A 26,917-nucleotide genomic window follows, 5' to 3' on the forward strand; every position below is an offset into this window, starting at 1 on the left:
ACACTGGCCAGTTTATTAAGTTGTTCATCACCGACATGGCCAAATGGCCATAGGACACCATCACCACACTACAATCAGCATGCCACAACCTCCATTATTCCAGTATAGTGCAGCTTCGCCACTGAACGTTGCATTATGATTTGTGCATCTTTGTTAGCGGACTGAAGATTAACTACAGGCAATGCAGTATTTAAAAAATAAGACATCCGTTATTCCATCTGTTGTTACGATATCCAAAATCCAAAATTGTATCTAGTTTTTTGTCAAAATATTGGCATATTTCCCAGACAGCAAAATCTCGGTTTTCTAATTCTTCTGGTCTTTGTTGGAAATGAATAAATACATCTTAAAAAGCTGTGTTTTAGTTTTAACTTATACTGTACATGTAGTCACTTTCAGACTGTACTTCTGTACTGTACTACAGATACATACAGAAAAAGAGATTTGAATTGTATGGTCTGTGAGCACTGAGCAGCATGATGGAGAATGGATCAGATTGCTTGCTGTGGACACGAGAAGGAAAGAGAGACGAGATGAATAGAATCATGAGATTCTATGCCAGTGGGGCAACGTGGGCAGACTTCACTCTCTCTCTCTTCCTGTTGTTGGTACAGATCTTTGATCATTTCCGCTCCGTATCACACACACTCAATGCGTGTGGCTTTACAGATGTGTAGAACAGAGCTCAGGCGCTGGCAAGAATCAGGACAACAGACAACACTTTCACGTAACAGCTGTTAGCTCATCATTAACACAAATTAATGAGCTCAGTGGTCACTGCATCTTGTATAATGATTTACAGAGGCGGCATCCTTCTTAAGGCTCATGTGTATAGTATACACTTAGGATTTCACTTATTGGTCAGTTATTAACCCCTTTTGGTGTATAACATTATGTTATAATTTAGCCATTGAAAAATAGCAGATCTACAAGCTCATAGCGTGCCACCGAGTGGTGCGCTACGAGCTTGTAGGTCTGCTATTTTTGAAAAATCATGAACATGCAAAGCTTTGAATATACAGTATACTCTTTCAGAGCGAGCGTTTTTAACTCAAATCTTAGCTTCTGGGAGGTGGTCCCTGAAACACATTTTCAGATGGGGGTCAGCGGCCAATTTCATATATTTTTGGGGGTCCTTGACATGAAATATTGAGAACCACTGATATAGAAACATGAGGTTTTTCAGAAAAAAATACATTTTAAAAAATACTTTTTTTTAAGTTTCGACGTCAGGCCTAAATGGGTTTAACCTCCCTAGGACTTACACCCCTTCGCTACATACTATAACTAGAAAAAGTGCCCTTCCGGGCACAGGTCTCCACCAGGTTATCCACAGATCCGTGCAGTTAGAGGTAAAAACACTTTTTGGCCAGTTATAGCGCCACCTTGAGGCTGAGTTGAAATTGTTCATGTGGCATTTCGTCCTCGGCCTAGTGGGAATGTGGGTGCACAATTTCACGGAAATCACACGATGTGTTCATGATTTGCAGCATTTTGTTTGAAACTGAGCACTCCTGTGAACTTTGGAAGCCAATCTTAACCAATCAGGATGGAGTCTGATAAATCTGAAAGACCCGTTTCGTTGAATGGCTCTAGAGAGACTGTGTACCAATTTGCGTGATGTTTGGACAAAATCTGTAGGTGTACTGTGCAAAAACTTGTTTTGCACAAAGCGGCCTCCTGGTGGCGCTATAACAGGCCGTTCTGGAAAGTTTGGGGCAGAGGTTCATGGTTGGCATCCAGGGAGTGTGTGTGCAAAATATGGCATCGACCGGGTTAACGGTGGCTGTTTTGCACAAAGCGGCCTCCTGGTGGCGCTATAACAGGCCGTTCTGGAAAGTTTGGGGCAGAGGTTCATGGTTGGCATCCAGGGAGTGTGTGTGCAAAATATGGCATCGACCGGGTTAACGGTGGCCGAGATTAGCTGTTCACGGACACACGGACGGACACACAAACGGACGGACACACAAACGGACGGACGGAGTGCAAAACATACTCTCCCCACATGCCTTCGGCCTGGTGGAGACAACAAGTAAGACGCGCAAACGCGGGAAGCGAACGCAGCTCGTAAATTGCAATAACAACAATTAGAACTAGAAAAAGTGCCCTTCTGGGCACAGGTCTCCACCAGGATAGGAATGTAGGACATTGCAGCTTGCCTTCATCTGGTGGTTGGATAAAAGGGCAACAAAAGTAAATAATATAACATCTAACAGTATATTTTCATGTGGCATTTCGTCCTCGGCCTAGTGGGAATGTGGGTGCACAATTTCACGGAAATCACGCGATGTGTTCATGATTTGCAGCATTTTGTTTGAAACTGAGCACTCCTGTGAACTTTGGAAGCCAATCTTAACACTTACAGCACGTAGGACGCCTGAGAACGTCATAGGATACCGAACGTAGAGTTCTAAGGACGTCTGAGGACGTCCTAGCGACATCCCAGCGATGCGGGGCGAGATATTAATATTCAGAATTTATTTTTTTGGCATTTCGCTTTTCGCTTGCCGTATGCTAACGCTCAGTGCAACTATTAGCTTATTATTGACTCCCACGTTAGCGAGACGGAAAGAATGACTCGTAGCTCCTAATCCAGGGCGCTCTCCGTGGTGATGAATAGAGCGATATGCTGGCGCTTATTTTCTGCTCCTCATCCGTCTCTCCCGCAAAATATGAACGCTTTTTGGAGCGTAAAACAATATATTAAGATGATCGGGGATGTTGAGGTCACTTTGTAAAGTCAACTTTTTTAGGAAAGTGTTTCCGGTTCATGGCTTTCAAAGTAAAAGCGATCAGACACCTCCGGTATTCTATAGCCTATATTTTGAAGGCAGTCGGCGTACTCAATGTGTTAACCAATCAGGATGGAGTCTGAGAAATGTGAAAGACCGGTTTCGTTGAATGGCTCTAGAGAGACTGTGTACCAATTTGCGTGATGTTTGGACAAAATCTGTAGGTGTACTGTGCAAAAACTTGTTTTGCACAAAGCGGCCTCCTGGTGGCGCTATAACAGGCCGTTCTGGAAAGTTTGGGGCAGAGGTTCATCGTTGGCATCCAGGGAGTGTGTGTGCAAAATTTGGCATCGACCGGGTTAACGGTGGCCGAGATTAGCTGCTCACGGACACACACACACACACACGGACGGACGGACGGACGGACGGACGGACGGACGGACGGACGGAGTGCAAAACATACTCTCCCCCCATGCCTTCGGCCTGGTGGAGACAATAAATTACGTACTTCTTTTTTTTTTTTAGTTAGTAATTTTTTTTACGTTTTCTACTGTGTGTGTGTGTGTGTGTGTGTGTGTGTGTGTGTGTGTGTGTGTGTGTGTGTGTGTGTGTGTGTGTGTGTGTGTGTGTGTGTGTGCTACAGCTGCGCCCTCTGGTGGCGGGCGGGTGGTGTCACAGCGGGACAGACAGACACACAGACAGACACGATCTGCAGGGTCTCATAGTTAGTGCTCAGTGCATTCGCAATTAGCAAACACAAGTTGGCTATCCATCCTTTCCCTTCCCCACAATGCTCCCGACTACTTATGTAGACTCTTTTTTCTTACTCCAAATCTAAAGTGACCGGTTTCTAGCAGAGGATTTTAAGTATTGTAACTGCAAACCTACTGTACTATATATATTTGCTGCTTTAATAACCTTCTATAGCAGGTGGGTGTGAGTCTGCAGGAAGAAATATCAGCAGAGCTATTTGTTTTCGCCTGCCGTGCCATAAAATTGGGGTTATGAAACAGGAGCCATCCAATTACAATGTTTTGTTTTTGTCTCGGTCTAAAATTCCGGATGATTTCTCGCCTCAAAAACGGTCCAATAACCACACACAGAACAGAAGCAATCCTTTGCTTAATGTGTGTATAAAATAGTATACAGAACTATACACATTGCCTTGACCAAGCAGAAATGAAATGCAATAAATAAATTGCCCAGTAAATTGATGCAGCCGGGTGAGCAGCGTTCTTGTAAATAGAAGAAATGTTTCTCTCTAACACTATTTCTTTTTAAAATATCCTTCAGAGAGAGAGCACAGAACACTGCAAGGATACAGCAATTCAGCATAGAGGTGCACTGGTGCAGTAAGTGATACTTTATTGTTACAATAAGCGTTAAATACCATAGCTCTATGCAGTATTCCCATAGCAATCACTGCTATAGATTATTCAGTAACAGCGGTTCTCTTTAGTGAAGAGAACAATATTTCTTTCATGTCAGGATACCAATTCCATCCAATCAGGACTGGAGAGAGAACTCATGCAGGAACAGGATAAATAAGAGAAATTGGAATTGATTAAACAGAAGAATGAGCCGACAATGGAATTTGGAACCCTATTGAAGCTGATAAATGGAGAGTGGTCTTTTGTTTTAACCAAAAATATATTACTTGCAGCATATAGTTTTTTCCACTACCAACCCACCAGTAGGACCAACACCATCTGCAACAGCACCAACAAACAGGGTAAGGGTTCAAAGTCTAAGATACTGTCCTAGACGTTCTGTTCTGTGGGCGGCCGATGTGGAGCAAACAGCAGAATATAGTGAAAAGCTTTTAGTGTCATTCAATAAAGCCATTTAGTGGCACTTCATACCGTATCACCACTTAAATCTGTCAGAGGCAAAAGCAGCAACAGTCTTAACGACTACATTACAGACAATTGCTGAAAGTAATTCTAATGGTCTAAGATTTGGTTCAGAACAGCAACCCTTCTATCCAATTAGGCTGACTAGCCTATGAACACAACCTGACTGGATTTAATCTTGATTTAGATATCCCACCACAGTGAAATCCAATAGAATATGCAGTGGTAGAGCGTGTGTGTGGCTACTTGATTGAGAGGTAGAGCTGGAGTTAAATGGAGAGAGGGAGAGAGAGAGAGAGAGAGAGAGAGAGCTCGGCAAGTGGCATGCAGCAAACGGTCAAGCATGTTGGGAATAGAACCGGGGACTCACTGTAGTGACTCCAGACCAAACAAACTTGTTCAAACTACAAAAAACGGATTCTGTTTGAAAATAGCTGATGTAATAGCTTCAGTTTCACATGGTGAAACTGGTTGTTTCTTTTGGGCATGGTTTCATAGACCTGGTCGCTTGTTTCACTCACAGAATCTGGCAACCCAGGAGCCTCTGCATCCCGCAACAAAACAAAACACAGCATTTTTTTGCTAGGTTTGCTTTGGAGTTGATCAATCGGTATAAGATTTGAGAGTTGAGAATATGGTATCTAGTTCAGTCAGCACTGAAACATGATGAGTAGACTAGAGATTCACTCTACAGTGGAGTATTTACCCTCTCAACACTATAACACGGATAGCATCGGCTACAGAGGGTCGCCAGCCAAACGATCTACAACGATCTACAAGCTCGAGTGGCACGCTACGAGCTTGTAGGTCTGCTATTTTTGAAAAATGGGTTAAGGCATTAGAGCTTATGTGGTACGTGCCCTAACCGCTCGGATATTGGGTCGGCCAACATTTAATATAGCTTACAACAGAAAAGAATGCACATAAGGAACTTCATCTTTTCTCCCACAAAAGCACAGTTACCTTTCATTTAAAGCGAGAGAGAAGTTAAGTGAAATGTGCCATATGTGATATGGCGCTTGTTACCAGAACTATGGCTCGTCTCAACCATCATGGCCAGAGAACAGAAGCAGCAGTACCATTGGCCAGAAAACAGTTGGTGCCAGAATACCGTTTGCGTCGGTAGGAAACAATTATCTCAACACAGCACGCACGACACAAAGAAATTAAAGTGTTTCATCGCAGTGTGACAACTCCATTATTTCACCATGATGAAAGGTTCTACGAACTTCAGTTGTTTTAAGCATCTCAGACCGAGCTAATCATTTCACTGACCTTGGTAGTGTTACATCCAATTGAAGTACTAAGGTGAGTCTGAAATGGCTGTAATTATTCACATCCAGTGTCAGAGAGCAGCCCAGTGAACAGAACCCAAACCAGCCCCTCCATGCTTACAGAGATTATTTGTGCATTATCTTCCACTTGCCCTGCTAAATGTGATTTAGCTTGTGCGTGCGTGTGAGTGTGTGCATGCGTGCGAGTGTGTGTGTGTGTGTGTGTGTGTGTGTGCGTGCGTGTGTGTGTGTGAGGGTTCATCCTAGCGTTTGACTCTAATGAGTCATGTTTCCGCTACAGGACCAAACGGAGCTAATCAGGCATAATCAATTTCTGTGTGACTCATTTCCTCACAAGTCAGCCCCACCAAGAACCCACCTGTAGGCCTGTCACAATCATCACATGTTCACCTGGTCGCAATTAGTTTGTGCTAATCACAATTATTTGGCATGATTGTTATTAGAATAATTTACAGTCATCTGTATAAACACAGCTGGACGAAATCAACTGAGCATTTTAGACATTGTTCTGTTGGTGTAAAATGGATTACAAATTGTTAAAATATTCTTTGTCGTTTGTATGACAATCGTCATAATAATGGTGACGGGCCTACCCCCCTATGAGTCCTGACCCTGCCATGTGTCAGGTGACAGGTCCCACTATACCGTCGCCCGCGGGCCTACGCACCTTCGTCCGGGTCGTTCCTGGCGGAGGCCTCCAGCAGCGCCACGCTGGCGGCGAACGACACGTGCCTCTTGGCCGGGTGGCCGCCGGCGTTGCCGCCGCGGTTGCCCTTCTTGTCGGCCTTGCGCTTCTTGCTCTGCATCTCCTTCTCGTAGACGGCCCAGCGCTTCAGCTGCTGCGTGCGCCGCTTCTGCGCCGTCCGAAGCCTCTCCAGGCTGGGCACCTTGTCCAGCTGCTGGAGCTCCTGCAACAGCTCCAGGTGGTTCGCCATGGCGCCTGGAAGAGCGGCTAGGTCGGAGAGGGTGGCGGCCGGTGGTGGTTACGGAGATGGTGTGCGTGTGTGGGGGAGGGGGGCTTAGGAAAAGACTGTGGTCTTTTTCTAGCGAGGACTGCACCTTCGGCCGTGGCCTCCTCCCATCTTCAGCAGCGTTTTTTCACCCCTTGCCGTCACCAGAAGCACATTTCCCTGCAGGAGGTTGTAGAAAGGAAAGGAAAAGGAGATGAAAGAAGAGAGAAAGAAGAGATGGGGGGGAAAGAGGCAGAGAAACATGCTGGGCGTTAAATTGAGGAGTTAAAGGTCTGAATCTATAATGTGGGTAAACAGTAGACTCTTTCTATTGTATTTTGGTGTAAGACACTTTCCACCGAGTTCACCCAGCGACTCCATAAGAATAACAATGCTAAACAATAAACCACTTCAACATACAAAAATCACACCGGAAATTCCGGAATCAATATTCACCACAACCTTCAAATCTCCCATTTCACAGAATTAGATTGGACCTTTAAGCCATGCCGAGTCCATAGACAAGACTCAACCACATACGTTTATAGTACAGTTTATGAATTCATGGGGAAATAAAATGCAGAAGAAGGCACACTGTATGCAGCCATGCAAGGAACGGTCGCATACACTGGAGACACATTGAGGTTTTAGGTACTTATCTAGAGCTCAGCTAACTGCTTTGACCGCAACGATATTAGTGCTTCCATTCCCGGCGTTCTCATCAATAAAACAACAGCTTATGTAAGGGTAGTACCGTCCGTGTCAATACTTTATGTGGCACATGATTTGCATGACATTTGGATCACTTTCCTTGTCACACTAATAACATAGCTCCAGCTGCTTAGACAGAGGATATCACCCACTCTTCTTGTCACGCTGCTAATAACATAGCTCCGGTTGAGGATATACCACCCACTCTATAGCATCATGTCTGTGAAACAAATGACAGACAATCATACCACCGTTACATCCAATGCTAATAGGATCGTATCAACGTGAAATTTGTATTATGTACAACATGTGGATAGGGTGCCATGAACATCCCTAACGTCCCTATTTTGGGCAAGTCATCATACGGTAGGTGACATTTTCTAAAAGTTTTCAAAAGTAGTGAAATGTACAAGCTCTACAAACTCACAACAGGTATCAATGGGGGCTTAAGTGGTTAAAGGAGCACTTCACCATTTTTTATTGTTTATTTTATTTGGAAAAAGCATTGCAGACCAGTATAGAATACATATTTCTTAAACATAGAAAAGTCATTGTTGCATTTCCCAGGTTTTTCCTCCTCCTTTTCCCTCCCTCTCCCCTCGTCACAAAACACAGCAAGTAGAGGGATGAGCAATGAGCATTACTGAGGATCCTATATAATATGAAGATGGTTAAAAATGGGTGAAGGCCTACTTTAACCTGCCAGTCTGATTAGACTCTAGGTACTAGGGTTGGGTGACGATACGAATACATCGTCAATCGCGAATATACGAATCCAATCACCGAATATTTTTATTAGGAGATTTCTCGGGACGATTTAGCCCAGATAACCTGTAAAGTGTGAGCAACATGTGAATCAATTTGGCCCAGCAAAGTAGTAACAGCGGCCGGGTGGAAATCCCCCGTTATAATGGTATGCTCCCACAGTCCCCGCACTCAGCACTGTCAGCAGCCAGCATCGGGCACCGGGGCACGGCACTTACGGCAGCGCCAGCCTGGCTGGGAGCCGAGGGAGGCTGTAGCCTACATGTTGTTTAAGCTCCGGAGTCCAGACCCATGCAGTTTAATAATATACAGTCACAACAGAAAGCACACTGCTGTCTCGTGTCTCATCACAATCCCAATGCCTCACCCGTGAAGTCGGGGGGGGAAATAAAAAAACTGTCTACTAGTGTTAGTGTATAGGCACGGGGATCATTCATTAGCTTTAGCGCTTAGCTTAGCGTGTAGCCAATACTGGTGCAACCCACTGATTGAACTTCATCTCCGCCTGTAATCTAAGTTATTTTTATGGACAACGTGAACAAACCCCGACACCAGCGCTGCAAAAATAGACAGATCTACAAGCTCTCAACGCGTAGCGAACGGCACTGCAAAAACAGGCAGGACGCGATGCCTTGAGAGCCTGTGTGGATCAGCCCTGCTCCGAGCCTCCGACGACCGGTGCGGGGAGGGAAGGGAGCTAGTTACACTGGCTGCGCAGCTGCGCTGCAGTCTGCAGAAACAGACTGATCTACAAGCTCTCAACGCCTAGCGAACGGAGCTGCGAAAACAGGCAGGACGCGGCGCCTTGAGAGCTTGTAGATCTGGCTTTTTTGCGACCTGCAGTGAGCTGTTCTCACTTTACTTTTATGACACGAATACATCGTCAATCGGCGAATATTGGTCAGACGATGGGCGGTTGAAAAAAATTGGCATATCGCCCAACCTTACTAGATTCTGTGAGTGGATTGAATTCTGAACTTTCCATTTACATGCAGAGCTGTTATAGTCCTTCATCTGTTTACCACTTCCTGAGATCAAACTTTGATTGCATCACAAACTTGGGAAAGTTTCCTTTGTCATGTCTCTTGGTGTCATTATTAATTTCAGTTAGCAGACAGGCCTGTAAAGAAAGACAATTGTCTTGTCTAGGGGGTGCACGTGGACCCCTCCTGGGGCTTCTACTACTACATGTAGTCAAACTTATCACAAATTTTGATGCCACTGTACCTATTTTAACATATTATGTATTGCAAGATTCTGAAGAGGAAGGTTAAGATAGAAGGTTCAAGCTTATTTCCAACCAAACAAGATTAGTACTGTATATGACATTTGTTTTAAAGGTTACTGTATCTCCCATCTTCAACTAGTGCAAAACAGAGCTCCTAGAAGAAGATGCAATTGTAATTTTGTATTATTCATATTCTATCCATTTTGACTGTACTCCCCTACGGCTGTGTACTTAGTCTTACTATTGTAAAGCAATTTGTAAGCCCGCTTCGAAAAGCACTTCATAATTAAAGTTCATTACATTATCATATAATGGAAGCAGCATCAATGTAGTGATGGTGTCTTGTGTGCTGGAGTTTATGCTGAGCGTGTTCTCAGATATACGCGCACACACACACCTCATCTCTCTTCCATGAGGAGTCGTCACAGCGTGCCAAGTTAATTAAATTCAGGCAGGATGTGTGACAAATAGGGAACGCTCCATGTTTTCGTTATGTGTCTTTGATAGTCAATTACATTAGCTTCAGCTGTGGGAGACCCGGGAGCATCAGTCTGATCAAGTTTAGAGCAAAAAGGTAATTAAATGATTGGGAGTGATTAGTGATATTTCAGAAGTCATAATAGAAGCTGGGCCAACATATGCATACAGTAAACGGTGTATCGTTCCACTGCTGATGCTCCGGTATGTCACACAAGTAATGTATATTGTGTGTGAGAAAAACAAAAGTGAATAACAATACATCAAATAATCCCTCAATCAATGTCACTCCTCCTTCAATTATCACACATGCGTTTTGCATCTAATGCATAGGCTCTACATTCATGTAATGTGCATTATTTACAGTAACAATTCCCTAATGTAAAGATATTAGGGTTGTATGGTTTATAACATTACATTTTTAACTAAACAATGTGTGCATACACACAGTAAATTCCCAGTTTGAAGTCGACTCAGAAGAGTGTACAAATGCAAATGTTTCCATGTGTGCAGTCATCCGAGTTAAATTAACCACTTGAACTCCAGCATCCATATAACTGGGAGCGAACATTAGCCAAAAGGCAGTTCTACAAGGCCACACAGCATCACATCGCGATGCATTGTGAGCTTGTTGATCGGCTATTTTTGGCAAAGAGATTTGTGTAGTCTGTAGACAGAAAAAAGCAGTCCACTAGGAGACAACCATCACCCAACTGCTGAGTGTGTGATGTGTGTGTGTGTGTGTGTGTGTGTGTGTGTGTGTGTGTGTGTGTGTGTGTGTGTGTGTGTGTGTGTGTGTGCATGTGTGTGTGCGTGCGTGCGCATTCTCAACTGGCAGCCAAGTGGAATTCCTCCAATCTCGTCCTCGCACACATACCGTAGAGTAGATGTTCTGTACCTCCCCAAAGTTGTCAGATATCCAGAACTCGACAGTAACAGTTTCAGGCACACGAACGCGTAAATTCACATTTCGCTTGTCCAGGCACAAAAGTCACTTGTCTGGGTCAAAATAACTTTTTTAATTTAGTTTGTGAATGCAATTCAGTCAAACAAATAGACTGTTTGTGTTGCTGCCTCGTCCTCAGTCATTCAAATATAAACGAAATTAACTTCTCAAATTTACTTTTCAAATGTTACATGACAACATAACACAATTCTGTGTCATGTTTCACCAAGTATGTAATGCATTTTTGACATTACACAAGAATACTTCTGAAAAACTTCTGTTCTTTTACACACTTGAGGCTGAAAGCCTGCCAGATGTTGACAACAATGAATGAAATGCACACCAATTAAACAAGCAATAGAAATGTAGCTTAGCTGAATCTCTCTAATCTTGCCTGCTCTGCGTTTCATGCCTACTGCAGTGCTGCTATGACTATGACCCCTTGAATTTCCACTAGGCATCAATAAAGTTATCAAAATTATAAAATGTATAAAATGTTCTATGTACTAGGATTATAGATATAATGGTATATCATTTGGGAATTTTTATATTGTAAAATCATGATGTCTTTTCCTGGTTTTAAATCAATTAAGCCCTGCCTGGCTATTTTATACTTGCAGATATTGTCAATGTTAACGTCACAATATCGATAATTAATATCAAGGTATTATATGGTTAAAAACTATAAACTATATCAACTATTGTGATATTTGATTTTGTCCATATTATAGCCCAGCCGTACATTCTTCTACCATTGGCACAGAGCCTCTTGAATCATGTCCATCTACATTACAATAACTCAGCCAGCCTGCCAGCCGCTGCTCAGTATCCGCTGCACGTGTACATCTCTGTTGTGACAACTGCACCGTGGCTTAAAGCGTTCATCACAGTGGGAGAGAGCTGGGAACACTAGGGAGACCTATCACCTGCAGTATCACTCACTCCGCTGTCCCAGAGTAAAATATAGGCCCGTGTTAATGTATGCAGTGCATGGCTGCAGTTCTTGTTTGGCATCCATATAACCGCCACCTGTTTTTACGAGGCATGAGTGATGATACTTGATTAGAAATGTATACGCCTACAACTATACATAATTCTTTCAGCTGCCTTTGTTCACTATGATGGATGATGATCCTTCAGTTCTGCGCTACTTCTGTCATGTCTCTGAGTGCAAGAGTGCAACAAGAACATGACATCAATACTGACAGGCCGAGGGGCACAATTTCCCCAGAAGCATACGTTCACCTATCCTGGATGAAAGCATCTGCCAAATGGAATTAGTCAGGTATAGGCTACACCTGACACTCATTGACAATCTGTGAGTGATTATGATAAGGGCCACGCAAGTTGTAGGAGTATATTTTGACACTGTACATTTGCTAATTTATCTTACAGCATCTAACTATTAGGAGCAATGGATGCTGGGAACAGTTACGGGTTGTGTCTTGCCGAGGGACATTTCGACACATAGATTAGGCTTTCAGCTATGGCTGATTTAATACTGTGTCACATGCCCAAAAATAGCTGATCCTCAAGCTCACAACGTGTCACATCCGCAACTCGTGTTGAGCTTGTAGATTGTCTATTCGGCACTCAACAGCCTCATACCACAGAGCAAGCATAAGATGAAAATCCTGCAGCCATATGTTGTTCTAGTACATTCTGTCTCGCTAGTGTAGCACACAAGATAACTTAGACTTTTGACGTTCGGCCGTGTCGCTGGCCGAAAAACACAACAAATCCATTAAGTAATGATAGGAAACAGATGCAGCAGGTCGTGCTAATATATGCTGGCTGTGCTAAAACAGGAAATACAAACGACATGCAACGTCATGCTGGTGAAAGAGCAGACTGCTTTCTTTGAGGATGTGGTTTTTTTTCTTTCCTTCATTTTTTTAATATAAAGCCAGGTTGTGAGCAACAGCACATGCACATGAGTTCCACAGTGCCGTTTGAATGTTTAAACTCAGAGCCCCGACCCATAATGTCAGGGTTATTTGTATTTTTATTAATGGCTCAATTTGTACCTGTGCGAATAAAATTGCGACCAGGAAATAAAAGTGTCTGGTGGGGGGGGGGGGGGGGGGGCCCGTGTTGAACGCACTCGGCCCGTGTTGAACGCACACACATTATGGCATACGGCGTTCCTGAATATTTTAGCATTGCATCGCTTTGCGCAATTTGCTATTAAGCCCCTTGACCTAGAAACACTCAGCGCATAACGATTAGACGTGGGTCTGACCACCTCATAAACGCAACAAGCACTGTTTGATTTTACACTTGAGCGGCTCTGGGAGGCTGCTAGAGTGTTGCCATGTCTGTTTATTATAAGCGGCTTCTTTTTCTGTAAAGTTGCTTGTAAATATTGGTAGTTGTACTATTTTGTGGTTGCTTTTCTTGTTTCTAAAGTGGTTATTTGGGCTTTTCTCCTAATGTTGTTTAAACCAGTGATCCTCATTCCTCACACAGCACATTCCCATGTCAAGGATCCCCAGATGAATGCATTTGCCCAACTAAGGACTAGGGATGCACCGATCCGATACTCGTATCGGAGATCGGCGCCGATCCAGGCTAAAATTCTAGATCGGGTATCGGATCGGTGGCCGATCCATTATCCGATCCGATCCGATCCGATAATTATGTGTAATTACAGTATGAAAACAACTCTACCTCCTCTGTGACACAGCAGTGTAGTATTGACAGTATAACATGTGGAATGCAGCCAGGCTAGCCTGCGCACACATTAACCTGGTCTAATTGTTGCACAGTTATTTAATAAATAATTCAGTGCATTTATATCTGTGTTTGTTACATTTTGTTTTACAAAGTTGGGAAAGTAATGTTTAAGTCAAGCCTTGATGTTGCCTTACACAAAATAATGATTCCAGACTCCACACAGTGAGGCATACAGCTTAATAGGTTATTACGTTTCTTTGTGGGGGGTATCGGATCGGTACTCTGTATCGGCAGATACTGGACCCCCATGTATCGAAATCGGTATCGAATGCCAAAAAGCCGGATCGGTGCATCCCTACTAAGGACGGCTAATCCAAACATTAAATTAAAAATTTCCAAGATTACTTTTGAAAATAGCAGATCTATACCAGCTCACAATGCATCACATTCATTCATTAAAACTATGAACTCTGACTGCAGGAGGATATATATAATGATCATTATAACAATGTGCAAGAACATATTTAAAAAGAAGGAAGAACTTTATATTTGTGGACAATCAAAATATGTTTTTTTATTTTAATGTGGTGTCATTAAAATGAATCTGGATATGGCAGACTCACTATCTAGAAAATAAAAACATGGCACTTCATTTAAAATAGGTTGCAGACCCCTGTTATATGCGCTTATTTTTATAGACCTATTTACTTGTTTCTATGAGACATGGCAACAGCCTTTTTTTGCGTCTTTTTTTGTAAAATGTTGAGATTAGAAACGGCCATAATTCTTTCATTTCTCAACCTTAAAAATAAATAAAAACATCTCCATAATCCTTGGGAAGTTTGCTTTCATATGCTGTATCACACCCGATTCAAGTCTTCTTCAATAAAATGCTACGAGCGAAGACCATAATACATCGGGGCCACAGGCACAGCATTAAGCAGCAGCATTCAACTCATTCCTTCATCATGACTTGAATGAAATAAAATATAATAAACGTTATTTTACTGGTGTTTTTCAATAGAAACAAATTATTTTGAGGCATAAAGGTGACAGAATGCAGTGCAATAGGAATAATTAACCCAAATGTGACAAAGTCATGTCATGTCTTCTATGGTGCCAGCCTGAAGAAATGTAATACCACAATCCCCAAAGTGCGCATTCCGTATGTGACATCAGCTGACTGGTAAAGAGAATAGTACGGACATGTTGATTGGGTACGTCTCAAACACGCCTTAAACACACCCATGACTAATTCAAGGCCGTTTTGCGCAATCCACGGGGTGTCGAAAACGCTTCTAAACATGCCCAAAATTGCAATATGACATACAACACGCCCCCAGCTCATAAAACTGTAATATGATTAGTAATATTATTTGAAGTCCTAAATGGCACCCTGAATCTCATGTTCTACTGTCTTAGTGGGGCTTTCACTTGCACCTACAATCCTACATCCTCATCCCTTGTTGCATCTGTCACTATGACACAATGAACGAGGAAGAACCATAAAAGGCAAGTATAGCATGCATACTGTACAATGTGTACATATGGTACAGACACGCATATACAGTAAGGGTGCGTTGCATAACATATGGCAGAGACACGCAGTCCACACATGGGTAAGTAGGAATCTGAGAAAGATACACACAGACATCGAAGAAACAAGACTGATTTGAATATGTCATTTACAGGTTGGCTACCAATAGTCCTATAAAGAAAATGAGTGCATCTGTTTCACTCTGTGTGTGTGTGTGTGTGTGTGTGTGTGTGTGTGTGTGTGTGTGTGTGTGTGTGTGTGTGTGTGTGTGTGTGTGTGTGTGCGTCTTTGTCTGGCACTGCGGTAAGTGAGAGTGAAATCTGAGAAGCAAGGGAATCCCACGTTTTCCCGACCTAGAAAACCTTGCATCACCAGGTTTGTACTCCAAACAGGAGGTGAAATGTTGACTCTGTCGAATGAATATACCAAGGATTCGTCAGCAACTGACTATGGTTTATAAACAGCTTAAATGTTGCATAGCATAACAGTTGACACATCACATCGCTGTTGAATCCTTGGTGTCTTTACCGTTCACGTGTATTCAGTGAGCAGCTGCAACAGCGTAACAACAAGCCGCTAATGTCACTAATGAAACAAATCACTACGGGACGGAATTATTATTTCATGCCAAAACATTCAAGTATCAAAAGATGTCAAGATGCTGTCGCTTTGGTCCTCCCTCTATCCTATATAACTCTATGGGGAACCCCTGCTCTAATGTGTCCAGACCAAGGGGCCAGCTAGGCACTCCAATGTTGAAGCGCTGGGCCCTAGTGGTAAGAGGAAGGACTGCAGGCGGACCCGTGGATTCATGACGAGGAAACCCTGTGCAGCTGACTTTAACATTGAGTGCTCGGTTGCACTTCCGCATCACTTCCGAAATGCGCCCAAAAAGACGGAAATAGACGGTCCCTCCGGGTGCTTCAAAACGCCACTGAGCAACTTCCACTGACATGAATAGCGGAGGGGGTGGAGCTTCGCGCCAGATCAGTCTCTATCCTTTTAATACTCTATGGTCCAGACTCCAGAGCCCATAGTTGGAGAGGATGGCGACATTGGCGAGCCCTCACTGGCTGGCCTCTTGACAAGGCCAGCCAATGAGGAGAAACTGAGGACTAGTTGCAGGTCTGTTCATGGACAGGCTGACTAGCCAACCTGAAAAAGGCCACAGAAGTGTAGCTTGACATTGGGACCTGGCTATACTCCATGGGGAGCTAACACAAAGCACACACGAATCCCATATGCTAAATGTTATGCTAAGGGCTGTTATTCCCCCTCCCTCTCATACACACTGTGGTGGTTGAGAGCATGCACGGCTCATCTCTCTCCTATGAGGAGCCGTCTCAGTGGGCAAAGTGAGTGAATTAACTTCAGGCAGGATGTGTGACAAATATGGAGCGTTCAGTCTTTGCTTTATGTGTCTGTCAATGACAGAGACCCAGGAGCATCACTTGATCAAATTGAGAGAAATGGTAATTAAATTATGTTGAGTATAAATGCGCACGCACACGCACACGCACACGCACACGCACACGCACACGCACACGCACACGCACACGCACACGCGCACACGCACACGCACACGCACACACACACACACACACACACACACACACACACACACACACCAGGTCTACCAGCAAGCAAGTCTGCAGTAGGGATGGCTAATTAATCATATCAGTATCATATCATATCAGCAGGAAACCGGTGGATTGTGCAGTCCGGGTAGGGAATGAGGCATTACCCCAGGTGAAGGAGTTCAAGGATCTCAGGATCTTGTTCACGAGTGAGGGGAGGACGGAGAAGGAGATCAGCCGGAGAATCGGAGCGGTATTGCAGTCATTGTGCCGCACTGTTGTGACTTGTGAGTGACAAAAAGAGAGCTGAGCCAGAAGGCTCAGCAAATACAAGCGGCTGAAATGAGTTTTCTTCCACGGGTGGCTGGCTTCTCCCTTAGAGATAGGGTGAGAAGTTCAGTCAAACGAGAGAGACTCGGAGTATATAGAGCCGCTGCTTCTTCGCCTGGAAAGGAGCCACCTTAGGTGGTTCGGGCATCTGGTTAGGATGCCTCTCGGGCGTCTCCCTAGGGAGGTCCTAGAGGCACATCCCACTGGGAGGAGACCCCGGGGCAGACCAAGAGCTTTCTGGAGAAGCTCTCAAAAGGGTCAACAAGGTGGAAAATGTTTAAATAAAAATACTACATTCAAGCTGTTGGTGGGCCAACATTTCAATAACGGTGCATCCGTACTATAAAGAGGCATTGCTTTTTCAAATTAAGTGTTTAGATGCCTTTTTCAGAATGGACAAAATTATTATTCTTTTTTTAAATACAGAATGAGATCATATCGACATCGTTTTATATCGGTTATCGGCCAGAACAGCAAATAATTATAGCGGATATCGATATCAGCCAGCAGAAATGTCATCGATTCACATATCCCTCCTAGTCTTCGGTGTGTCCATCCCACAGCTCTTCCCGTTACGCTTTATGCTTTGCACATTGGAAGAAAGCTATTTAATGCCGCAACACTTGGTCATAGGTCTTCGTTAGGCATACTTGACAAAGATCTGGGACTGAAAGTTGTAACATTAAACTTTGGAAGTTTGCAAGGTACTGTGTAGGACGTAATTATTCTTCAGCAGGTATTGGCTGGGTTTCCCAAACACATTATGGTGTAAGACTTGTAGTGCTGCACATGCTCAGATGCCCTCTAGGCCGCACACAGAAGCCTGTGTGAACATAGACATTCCGTGCATAGATGTGCCACGCAATGTTACATGGTTCTGTGTGTGGTCTAGAGGGCATCTGAGCATGTGCAGAACTACAAGTATTACACCATATGCGTTTGGGGAACCCAGCCATTACCTTTTTGTACTATGAACCACCTGGCCAAAGCAAAACTTTTGGGGTTGCAAACGTTTATCTATTCTAAGAAGAATTATATTTGGGGCACAGGGCGGGTAAAATTTCCAGCCTTACACCACGGAGACTAGGAATCCTTCGCTGTGCATCCGGCTTGCCAGGGCATTCCAATTAACAAAATTGACCTTGTTTGACGAAAGGAAGCAAGTGCAGACAAGCGAAGAGACTACTACAGGTTGGCCTGTTCAGTGGAGGGCAAGACTACCCCATATAGACACTACTCTACTGTATGCCGTGCCAAGGTTTTGAAAAAGAAAAAGCGTATACCGTCTGCTAACCATTTTATCCATTGACCACACGCCAGCATATACTGTAGCCTATACGTGCGCATGTCACGCAGGGAATAATTATGGTATACCGTCTAAATAAAATAAAAAGACTACAGCATTGGGGTCAGCAGCGACAAGGGCCTACAGTACAAGGGAGGTGGGAACTGGGAATTGTCAGATTGACTAAATGGGAGAAAATGAGTTGTAAGCGGGATGCGCTCATGTGTAAGCCAAGCAGCACATACACAACTGTATGAGTTCCTGCTTTCTTCAGTTCCATTTCCTGTCTCTACATTACCATATAAGGCTATACACAAAAACTGCTCTTTGTAAAAGTCTATATGGCAATAGTTCTTTATGATGAACCCGAGTTCAATTAAGCAATATTACTCTCAAGGGTGTGCTTTCCTGTCATTTGCTGCTATTACAATGATGTAAGCAGCACTGAAGTGCCAATGATTACAGTAAGCACACCCCTGAACAATTGTTAAAAAACTAAATGGAAGATATAATAAACATGTATTCATATTGTGGTGGATTTAGCTCTCAATATTAAACACACATGTTACAAAACTATCACATCAGTAGACCGTGTCAACTATTCCAGCAAGTAGGCTGGCTGACCGTTCATAATGTCCTACTGTAGAAAGAAACAGAGACAAGTTCCACAAAGCCAACATTAGCTACTGCTTTCCATTGATCGTGGGATTTCCTAAACAGAATGAATACCACACATTATAACCACAGGAGTGTCTACAATCTGCAAATACTACATACGGACAGATTGAGTTAATACGCCCTTGAACCTCACATTCATTTGTAAGCTATATAGTAACATCAATGGCAATTTTTGGAAAAGTAATTCCAGTCCAGCATGCTTCAGGCAGCAGAAAGCATAACAGCTCATCTATGCTCAACAGGGTCAACTTGCATCAGCGAAAATACTACCTGCAGGGCACATCAGGAGAGACTACCCAAATAAGATATACAGGAGCACTCGACTGGCCTGCACGTATTTTGTTTTTGCAGGGGTGCAAACGTTTTTGCAGTGGTTACCGACGTTTCGACTTTCGTTTTGACTCTGGGGAAGGCGATAGTTGAAACATCATTTGGGCATTTCTCTACTATATATAGAGATGAGGCCGTTTTAATTTTGGCATGGCTATATCATGGCTGATATCAAGCTAATTTGATCACATTCTAAATGTTTAGTGGACCCTAACTACAGAATGCTTGAATGGAACTACCCACTGATTTGAATTTGTTTTTTATTAAACATATGGGAATTCTGCTTCACCCAGCTGATGGCTGCTCAAATGTCTGTATGTCTATGATGATGAATAGGGGGGGGGGGGTCAGTTAGCAGTTGTTCTCTGGACTGCAAACGGTCTTGTCCCCATTAGTGGCATCAACACGTCACTCCCAGGGCCAAAGCATCAGTTCCAATGCTGGAGACGTGTCACAGAGACAAACACTAATGCATAACATCAGTGACTATTTTGAACCGACAGTAACCCTCATACATTATGCAGACCATTAAACCAATTTAAGTGAATAGCGTGAAGATTTAGGCCTTCAGCATTACAAGCGCTTCATCTTGTTGAGTTTGCTGCACACTTAGGCTACTGCTACAGTCAGTGCCCTTCTACTGTAAGTGGTACACAGTAAAATCCTTACGTTTCAATTTAACTCTGAAGAGCGCACAAAATGGTGCCAAATGGACCCATTTTGGCTCCATGTGTACGCTCTTCGCTTTACGGTGGTCTGCATTTCTTTAGCGTCTTTATCCAAAGCTATTCGGTGGAGGCAAAACCATTCAAGGCCCCAACCTCCCGTCTGCGTCTTGCTCAAGGAGACACTTCGGCACAAAGCCAGGGGGAGGTGAGGGATCAAACCGGGAACCTTCCGGGTTCCATTCTCCTTGAACCACTCGCCGCCTGACTAATGCTGCATTCACATGGGGCCAGGCAGACGGCAAACCGGAGGTCATTTTAGTGGACGGGAGCAGGACGGTAAACGGAACAGGACGGCACGGTAGCCAGAACTGGCGACGTTAACGGCAGACGGCATCAATGTTAAAATATTTTAAAATAATTACCGTTCCGTGCCGTCCAGCAGGTAGTGCCGTTTTCCGTCTAACGCTTGCCTGATCCCATGTGAATGCAGCATTATGAGATCATGACAGCACTGCTCGTCTTGGCACCCTGATGACGAGAAATTGTCAGTACAAAAGGTGTTGACTTCTTCCACATTCTCCCTCTGATAATCTTCACGCATGTCTGTGTGATGATATCAGTTTTAATTGACTCTAATATCTCTGCAGGCCAGCTGGACTTGGGTCATCTTGGACCCTCTGATGTTATTACAAAGGTGATTTAGCAAGGGGGGGGGGGGGGATCTATCACAGATGTTGACCGTGGAGAAGGAGGCATAATGCTATGGGTGTATTCATGAATCCACTCTGGACTCAAGTGTGCAGCAGAGCGCAGAATTATTTTGTAATTTATGAACGGAAACTTGGAGAGACAATAGAATAATAATTTTAGTTATCTATACCATTTTAGAGGATGTTTTAGACCGTGAAGAGGAAGAATATGCAAATAAAAATATATTTGTGTAAGATAATAGATCTAAGTGTCTGGTTTGTGCTCTGCGTGATCCCAGAGTGCAGTTTTTCTGAACTTAAATTATCAATACTTGTCGCTCGCCTATTTTCTCTGGAGATTCCTCTACACCAAATCTCTTCGACCCCGTACGGACCCCGAGCCGAGGTGGTCAGTAAAAAGTAAAACAGAGTTGAATAATAATTAATTGAAACATTTTTCATTTCCAAAGGAGAAGAAATTTCATCAATATTAGAATATGGATTATGTCATTTCCATATGTTGATCCTTCCCCATCCATCCTTCGATGTCTCCCTTTTGACTGATACCTGTCCATTTAAACTCTGGCCCCAAAGTTATTTGTGCAGCCGCGCCTGGCAGCTAGCGAAAACTAGACTTCTCAACAGGCCCGAAAATTAAGGCCCGGCCCTACCTGTGCCCTCATCAAAACCTGTACACTCAAGACACTGCCACCGCTGCCACCCTTAGATCTCCATATATGGAGCTGACCTGTTCTGACATTCCATATGTTGATCAAAGCCTGTACACTCAAGACACACTCCATATATGGCCAGTGCACGAGACCTCGCCCCCAGGCGTCTTACTGGTGTTAATGTTGGCAGTGCCACATTAGAACAATACTGTGGTTTGTATCCCATGTTTCATGAGGAGCTGCAAAAGAGAACACAAAAGTCAGTTCCCGACATAGACAGATAAGATGTCCTATCAGCTCATATTTTTTAATGGTGGGACTAGTCGGACTAAGAGCTAGAATTTACTAAATCAATTTGAATTTCCAGAAAAGACAGATGCTCACATTGACTGCATTTGAGGATAGAGTCATAATGTGGATTGATTTGGAGAAAGAATACATTAAGTCTAATGGACCCAAGTCTCAAAAGGGACATGCAGTGACTGAACATCAATAGACTTTCATATCGGGTGGAAACCTAGTATGTGAAAACTCCAAATCAGTAACTTTAAGGAAATGAGGAGGAAGATATCTGTGCTCAAGTCGATCCAATGTACTTATTATTTAGTCACAAATCACAACACAAGCTCTTGTTAATCGTTTTCATTGGTTAAATATTTATAAAAACCCACAGAAAGCCTCCAACCTGCCATTCCCATTTTCAGAAAATGGCAAAAATAGGAAAAATGGCAGATCTACAAGCTCACAACCTGTTGCGACACGTTGTGAACTTGTAGATTAGCTATTTCCGCTACGTATCCACAACATTGTCATGCAACAAATTGTAAAATAGGCATTCATTTATGAAAAGAAAATATGCAGATACAAGGTTTCTGCACCAACAGTGACAATATTTCTCTCTCTCTCTCTCATAAGCTCCTGGTGGAACATTTTGGAGAAGGAGGAGGTCTAACTCCAACATGGCCCCAATCAGCCCTGTGAGCAGGGGAGCCCCTCATGTGACTGGATAAGGAGAAGACAAGAGGGGATGAGTGCAGCAAAGAAATATGAACAAATGGCTCAATCTAATGGCAGCTGGCTTATGGAGGGGAAATCTCTACAAAGGAATCAGAATACGCCCACGCCTGATGAGATTTTAAATCAGGCGCTGGCACTATCGGTTGCCCGACTGCCCATGGCAAGTAAATAAAACAAGTGCAGGGCTTTGCTTTCAGGTTGCCTGACCGGAAAGTGTGTTTGAATGGGGAGCAACTGTCTTCATTAAATAGTATTGGTTATTCATAAAATAACAAATATAATACTACCCGTGGTCCCTTTTACAAGTAGCAGTTGCGCTCAGACTTTCAAAGTGACTGTTGCCACTCTGCAGTAATTTGGATTTGAATTTGAAAAGGATTCCTTTGGAGATATCTTGAACACATTTCAAGAACACATTATTATTCACTCATAATTAAACTCTATTGCAGAAACATTACAGCTATTGTGGCAATATGCCAATTTCTCTTGAAGGCAGTATACAGTATGAGTATATCTTGTATTTTCTTGTAACTTGTAAAAATTAACCATTAACACACAGGGGTTTGATATTGTGTAATCACGATTACAAAATTAAGTTGTCACACAAATGTTAAATGTCACACAAATAATTGCGATTACATAACGATTTAATTGTGTTTTGGCCTTTGGGACATATGAATAAAAATGATTGTGGTGCAACCACTCCAAGGAACAGCAGTGTCCGTGTTAGCCGCCCTACTGTATGTGACATGTGTGTGACTATGAGTACCAGTAGGGGCCAAAGTGGCGCTGTTGTGCCAGAAACAGAGAGAGAGAGATAATGCTGCACTGTTGCCTGCTAATGAGAGAGAGAAGGGGGGGGTAGTTGCACCACTCAGTTCACACAGGTGTGATTTTTTTTGTTCACCGCCATAATGAGTTTTTTATATCGATTACTCACCAGAAGGAGACTTCATTCATAGATATTTTTTTGTCGCATTCTTAAGCCAATAATTTGATTACCTGCTGTGTTTCCGGGAGGTCAGGAGACTCTAAGTTACTGACACATTTAATCATTTTATACATTCAAAAAAGTGTAAAAAAAAAAGAAAAAGGCAAGCTTATAGATCTGCCATTTCTGGAAAAGGATGATTATGACAATTATGCAAAAACAATTGTGATTTCTGATATACAGCTTTAATGTTTGTTTTTCAACGATGCTTGTTTAAGAAAACGCCATAGTAGACGATAAAGAGAAATGTAATGTTTGTGTTGAGGACTAAAACAAACATTAGCACCCGTTGCTGTGATTTCTTTAAACAGCGATTAGGCGGACAGATCAGGTGCCAAAAACCAAAATACAAACAAACTATGCCTAGCAAGTACAATAGTACATGCACATAAATACATATAGGTATTAATATTTACTTTTGTGGCTGTGTGTGTGTGTGTGTCAATAAGACATGGATTGGAATGCTAAGGAAATCAGACCTTGCTTTTTTATAACCAAATGTCCTAATTTTTTTGTGCTTTCAGAATTATGTAGTCGTTTTTTGCATGCATAGCTGCATACCACTATGTGAAGGCATAGATGTTAAACATGGTCACAATGTCTTTTGTACGGACCTGTAGTCAGTTCTAGTCACCACACTGCATTTACAAGTGAAGAACGTTGTGTGTTCGTGGCGAGCGTGCATGACATCAGGGCCGGCTCTGTGAATCAAATACTTTTGTTCCAGGGCATCTGATGACCACTGTTGTCCTTTCAAGGTCCCCTCCCCTCTCAGCCAATACATCATACAAGGAGAGAGGCCGTTATCAGACTCTGCCTGCCTGCTGCATGCCCACACAGATGTGAGCACAAAGCAGTGCACACAGGCAGCGACAGAGACTTGCATGCCGCAGTGCACTAACACGACCAGGAAAAGCAGGCCGTCCTCTCATGAATGTGTGAGCGAAAGGTCAGAAAAAGGCCTATACTGTACAGTATATACACACACACAAAACACAGCCGCAAAATTGGGAGTACATGCATGTTGCGCATGCACACATACATATGCACTGAAACAGTGGCCCATCACGTTAATGGTACGGTCTCTGTAACAGTTTATGACATTTAGCAGCAACGAGGCGTGTGCTGTGTCAGTAATAGTCCAGCAGAGACAGTGATGGTACTGTGGCACACAATGGCCCTGTGTGGCTGTGTGTGTGTGTGTGTGTGTGTGTGTGTGTGTGTGTGTGTGTGTGTGTGTGTGTGTGTGTGTGTGTGTGTGTGTGTGTGTGTGTGTGTGTGTGTGGTATAATGGGCTATATATCTTGCGCACCCCTTAACCCTAAACTTATTTGCCATTTTTTTTACTTATATTTAAAAAAAACTTTTAAAATAGTTCAAATATACAAGCTCACAACGTGTAGATGTAGATCGGGTAGTTGAACTATTTTTAAATGATTTTCAAAATAGTAAAAAAATGGCAAATAAGTTTAGGGATAAGGGATAAGGGTGGCGCAAGATGGAGCCCCGTGTGTATTTCCCTATATGTGTGTCCTTGCGAGCTGCCTGCACCCAGAGGCCCATACCACTCTCCATGTTATGAGAGCATGTGTGTGTGTACACTGTGCACGCATGCCTGCTTGGAACTATCCCCCCCACCCCACCACCAGCCCCTTGGGGCCCCCTGAGCCATTGGCCCAGCGTTCCAATCCAGGCCAATGCCTACTGTACGTCTCCAGGTCCCACTAATTCATCTAATCACTTCGTAATACCGAAGGCAGGCCAAGCTGATTAAAAAACCCACAACGACCACTCAGCCAAAAAGCAGTTAGCAGCACTGCAGTGGGGAAGACAAGGGACCAGACAGAGATATCAGTCATCGTAACGTGTTGAAAATGTAATTTTCTCATGTCGTGCACAAACTGTCATTTACCCACCCTCGTAGAGTTGGGTTTTATTTATTTTTTCCACCCTCATTTGAGAATGCTTTATCAATGGCTGGCTTGGCTCCAGAGTCATGGAACAATTTTAGCAGCAGCATTTTAGCAGCAATTTTAGAAACAAAGGCAGACCTCATACAGGATTTCAGCAGGGCATTATCAGAGCGACACAAATGACATATAATCACATATTAGACGTTAGCTCCCATTACCAATAATCGTATAATCATTTGCAATGAATGCAATATTCATGTCATTAAGTTTTGTTGCGGTAGTTGACAATGGTCTACGTGATTTCAGAGCCATAATGATCCCTCAAGAAATGATCACCAATTGTGACAAAAGCCTGATCAAAATATTGGGATTACTGTAGCATCGTCTGATTCGTCTGATGTGTCCCTGAGCTCGAAAGAAAGAAATCAGATGAAAAGGCTTGGTGTGGAGACCTTTTTGATTCAGCTTACCTTTTATTACGCTTGTTTGGGAAAAGATCTGGAATTATAGTATTATTATCACCTACAGATAATTTCAGGTAAAGATTCAGCATCATCGAATTTCATGTTTAAATTCACCTCATATAGACGTATAGTAGTAATGTCCAAAGCCCCAGCAGCTTCTGGTGTTGTGCCTTTAACATAACCTTTGACTGTACTACCTGTACTGTTAATAAGTATGTCAATAAAGAATTCAATCAATCAATGTTTAACCACTATTCATTGACCGGGGTCCCGCAGGTAAGGGGTTTTCATACTTGGCCCCCTCCTTTTTGAGTGGTGCAACCACTCCAAGGAACAGCAATGTCCGTGTGTATGGCCATGAGCACCAGTATATGACTATTATAGGGGATTCACACTGAGACGGACTGAATCCGTTTAATTGGAACCGTTTCCGAATACGGTTGCCTGGTCCCCGATGGCCATGATTCACATTGCCCGAGATTCAACAGCGCACCGGGTACACTTGCATAACACACTTTAATCCTCCAGACGGCGGTTTGTTTGATGGCTGGCGCGCACGGACACTGACCATCAACTCTGCGACATTGTCTCAAATAAATCCAGACACACTGCATTGCATTGCCTCTTTGGCTTTTTGCCGTTATACTACTTCACTGTCAGCCTGCCTGCTATTCACTGTGTCAGTCAGTTCTGTGCTCCAGTGTATTAGTTTGCTATGGATTCTACTTCAGCATTATTATTATTTTGTTTTACTTTGGAAACTGTGCCAAGCAAAGCCCAAGAGCCACGTGTAGTCCGCAGAATAAGATCAGTGCGTACTGCGGTGCTGCGCGTATACGCAGATTCAACAGGAGACGGGCGGCGTTGAGAAATGCGCTGGTGTTACGCGTCGTGCAGCGGCTGTGTTTTTTTTGTTGAGGCTTGGCTCGTCGACTAGAGATTAAGTCACGTTCTTTAAAAAAAAACAGTCCACTTCCTTCTTTAGGTACGCATGCATTCACATTGGAACGATCCGTATCTGAATACACTTCAACGGTCCAGAGACCCGCCCCCCATGCGGTCCCGGGGACGGTTGGGCGATCCGCTCCCGGGAACGGTACGCATCATTCACACTACCACAACATCTGCCAAGTG

General features: G+C 43.4%; 1 protein-coding gene across 1 annotated transcript in view; it reads right to left on the bottom strand.

Moving 5' to 3' along the window:
* Positions 1-26,917, bottom strand: part of ppp1r16b (protein phosphatase 1, regulatory subunit 16B) — a 141,561-nt gene that overhangs the window by 97,081 nt on the left and 17,563 nt on the right. Inside the window, exon 2 of the mRNA XM_083771426.1 lies at positions 6,548-7,010. Within this exon, the coding sequence (XP_083627552.1) occupies positions 6,548-6,815 (268 nt within the window). The 5' untranslated portion in view covers positions 6,816-7,010. The remainder of the gene's footprint in view (positions 1-6,547; positions 7,011-26,917) is intronic.

This window comes from Protomyctophum parallelum (assembly GCF_964188405.1).
Source record: "Protomyctophum parallelum genome assembly, chromosome: 8".
In the NCBI taxonomy this organism is placed as follows: Eukaryota; Metazoa; Chordata; class Actinopteri; order Myctophiformes; family Myctophidae; genus Protomyctophum; species Protomyctophum parallelum.